The sequence below is a fragment of the Nicotiana attenuata genome, unplaced genomic scaffold (genome assembly GCF_001879085.1).
Source record: "Nicotiana attenuata strain UT unplaced genomic scaffold, NIATTr2, whole genome shotgun sequence".
In the NCBI taxonomy this organism is placed as follows: Eukaryota; Viridiplantae; Streptophyta; class Magnoliopsida; order Solanales; family Solanaceae; genus Nicotiana; species Nicotiana attenuata.
Window position 1 is genome coordinate 1 of NW_017699651.1, and position 2,392 is coordinate 2,392.

General features: G+C 48.6%; 1 protein-coding gene across 1 annotated transcript; it reads right to left on the reverse strand.

Moving 5' to 3' along the window:
- Positions 1-1,765: 1,765 nt before the first annotated feature.
- LOC109222734 lies at positions 1,766-2,386 on the reverse strand (the record flags this gene model as incomplete). The annotated part of the gene is made up of 2 exons (XM_019387054.1): positions 2,024-2,386; positions 1,766-1,947 (listed from the first exon to the last, which is right to left on the reverse strand). Coding segments are annotated over exons 1-2 (509 nt in total), but the record flags the coding sequence as incomplete, so codon positions are not given.
- Positions 2,387-2,392: the final 6 nt, after the last annotated feature.

The following is a 2,392-nucleotide window of genomic DNA, read 5'->3' on the forward strand; positions in this document are numbered from 1 at the left end:
TCTTCGCTTCCATAAATTTTTTGAGACTTGTCCGATCCTAACCCGTGCAGGTCGATGATCGGTCGCTAAGATAAGTTCGGACATCGGAGAGACTGAAAGCACGAGCTGCACTCTTTTTTCCTTCGACCGTTTTTGTCCCAACTCGGGTTTTTCGGCAAGGTTTTTAACGAGGCAGCAAGAACATCGTGCTACTACAAAGGTATCCAAGGGTAAATCATTGTATACTAGATCGCCCTCCGAAGAAGGCGAAGGTCAATAAGAATAAATGTAAGGGTCAAACGGCCAAAGCGAGCCGTGCCCAACTAGCCTGACCTAATCCGCCCGGATCAGTATGATGTATTGACTATTACTGCAATAGCAAAGACTATCTGATGCATATTCACATCATAACCTAAAAGATTTTGTTCGACTCTTCGGTATGCTTTCAAGTCCGATCTCATAAGACCTCCTCGAGGCACATTCGAACATAAGACCTCCTCGAGGTATATTCGATCTCATATTCGATCTCATAAGACCTCCTCGAGGCACATTCGAACATAAGACCTCCTCGAGGCATATTCGATCTCATATTCGATCTCATAAGACCTCCTCGAGGCACATTCGAACATAAGACCTCCTCGAGGCATATTCGATCTCATATTCGGTCACATAAGACCTCCTTTAGGCTCATAAGACCTCAATGAGGCAACACTTAAACTATAAGACCTCAAGAAGGCAAGTCCAAGCTCATAAGACCTTAATAAGGCGACACATAAAACTGTAAGACCTCAGAGGTGAGTTCGAAATTCGTAAGGCCTCGATAAGGCATTATTTTAACCATAAGTCCTCGAGAAGGCGGGTCCAAATTCATAAAATCTCAAAAGAGGTAATACCGGCCTCATCATCGACTTCACTAAATGGCGAAGTATACTCGAATTTGTAAGACCTTAAGAAAAACGGGCGTAAAATCGATACAAAACCTAAGGGTTAGACTTCGCCCGAGTTCGAACCCACTCACTCGGGGACTGCTTCGAAGAAACCTAAGGGTTAGACTTCACCCGAGCTCGAATCAACTCACTCGGGGACTGCCTTGAGAAAACCCAAAGGTCGAAGTTCACCTGAGTTCGAATACATTCACTCGGAGACTATTTCGAAAAATATAAAGGACTACCATCGTTCCAAAAAGATAAAAGGCAAAGTAATAACAAGATTGAAAAAGGAGCAATAAATGGCAAAGGGCAGTGTTGCATAAAAAAGCTCGCTACCGGAGCAATTACATAAGAGGGGAAAAACAAAACAAAGCCTAGCCTATTCCCGGAGTCAATCGGAGCCATCCTCGAATTCTTCGGGGAACGTCGCCCTTCTCGAAGCGTCCTCAGCTTCGGCGGCTTTGGCGACGTCCGATGCAAGATCGAAACCGCGACGTTGGAGTTCAGTAAGAACTTCAAGCCGGGCCTGACACTTCGCATATTCGGCTAGCATTCTTGACTGCTGGTTGGCCGCATCAGCATCGGCCCTATATTGGGCCACCATATCGTTGGCAGTCTCCTCGGCCTGAGAAACTTTAGCATCAGCTTCCCGAAATCGATTGGTCCATAGCTCAATTTCAAGGACTCGAGCCTCATTGGCCAACGTCAAGTCCGCAACCTCTTCCCGAAGGGAAGTCTTCTCCGACTCCAACTGTTGCACCCGGGCTTCCAGTTCGGCTTTGTTCTCATCAAGTTCGGCTCTGCTCTCGTCAAGCTCGGCCTTAACCCGATTAAGCTCGGCTTGCACCCCCCTTAGCTTACAACCGAGCTCTTTCTTTGCTTCCTCCAGCCGGATAGCACAGGACGCGTGCTCTTTATTCAAAAGGTCCAATCCGGTCCGGCTTTCTAGCAGCTTCTCTTCGAGGACCCGGCGCCCCTCTCGCTCCGCCTCCATTTTGTCCTTGATTCGGAGGAACATCGAGTGATATAGCACCGATGCCTGCAAAGGAAAAGTCTAAAGAGTCAGTACTGGGTCACAAGGCAAAAATATTAGAAATAAAGGAAGAAGCAAATACCTTGAGCTGCGCCTGCTGGGCTTCGTTGAAAAGGCATGTCCAATCTACAGCCTCGGTCGCAGCCCGGTCTTCCTCCGTCATCAGATGATGAAGATAGCTTGCAACCCCGACCGGGGGCCCCAGAGCCCGGACGTCTTTGGGGATAGCAAAAGTTACTATCCTGTTACAGTCCGGGTCCAGGCTCGGAGCTGGAAACCTATCAACAAGCTTGTTGACGGCCGAAGTCCCACTTGATTCGGCCTGAAGGTCTTTCCGGGGGATTTCGAGCCCGAAAGTGTTGGCGGAGGGTACCCCATCAAAAAAGGTCTCGAAGCTACCTCCCATCATCGGGATGTCGTCCGGCAGCTGCCCCCAAGTCGAGGAAGATGG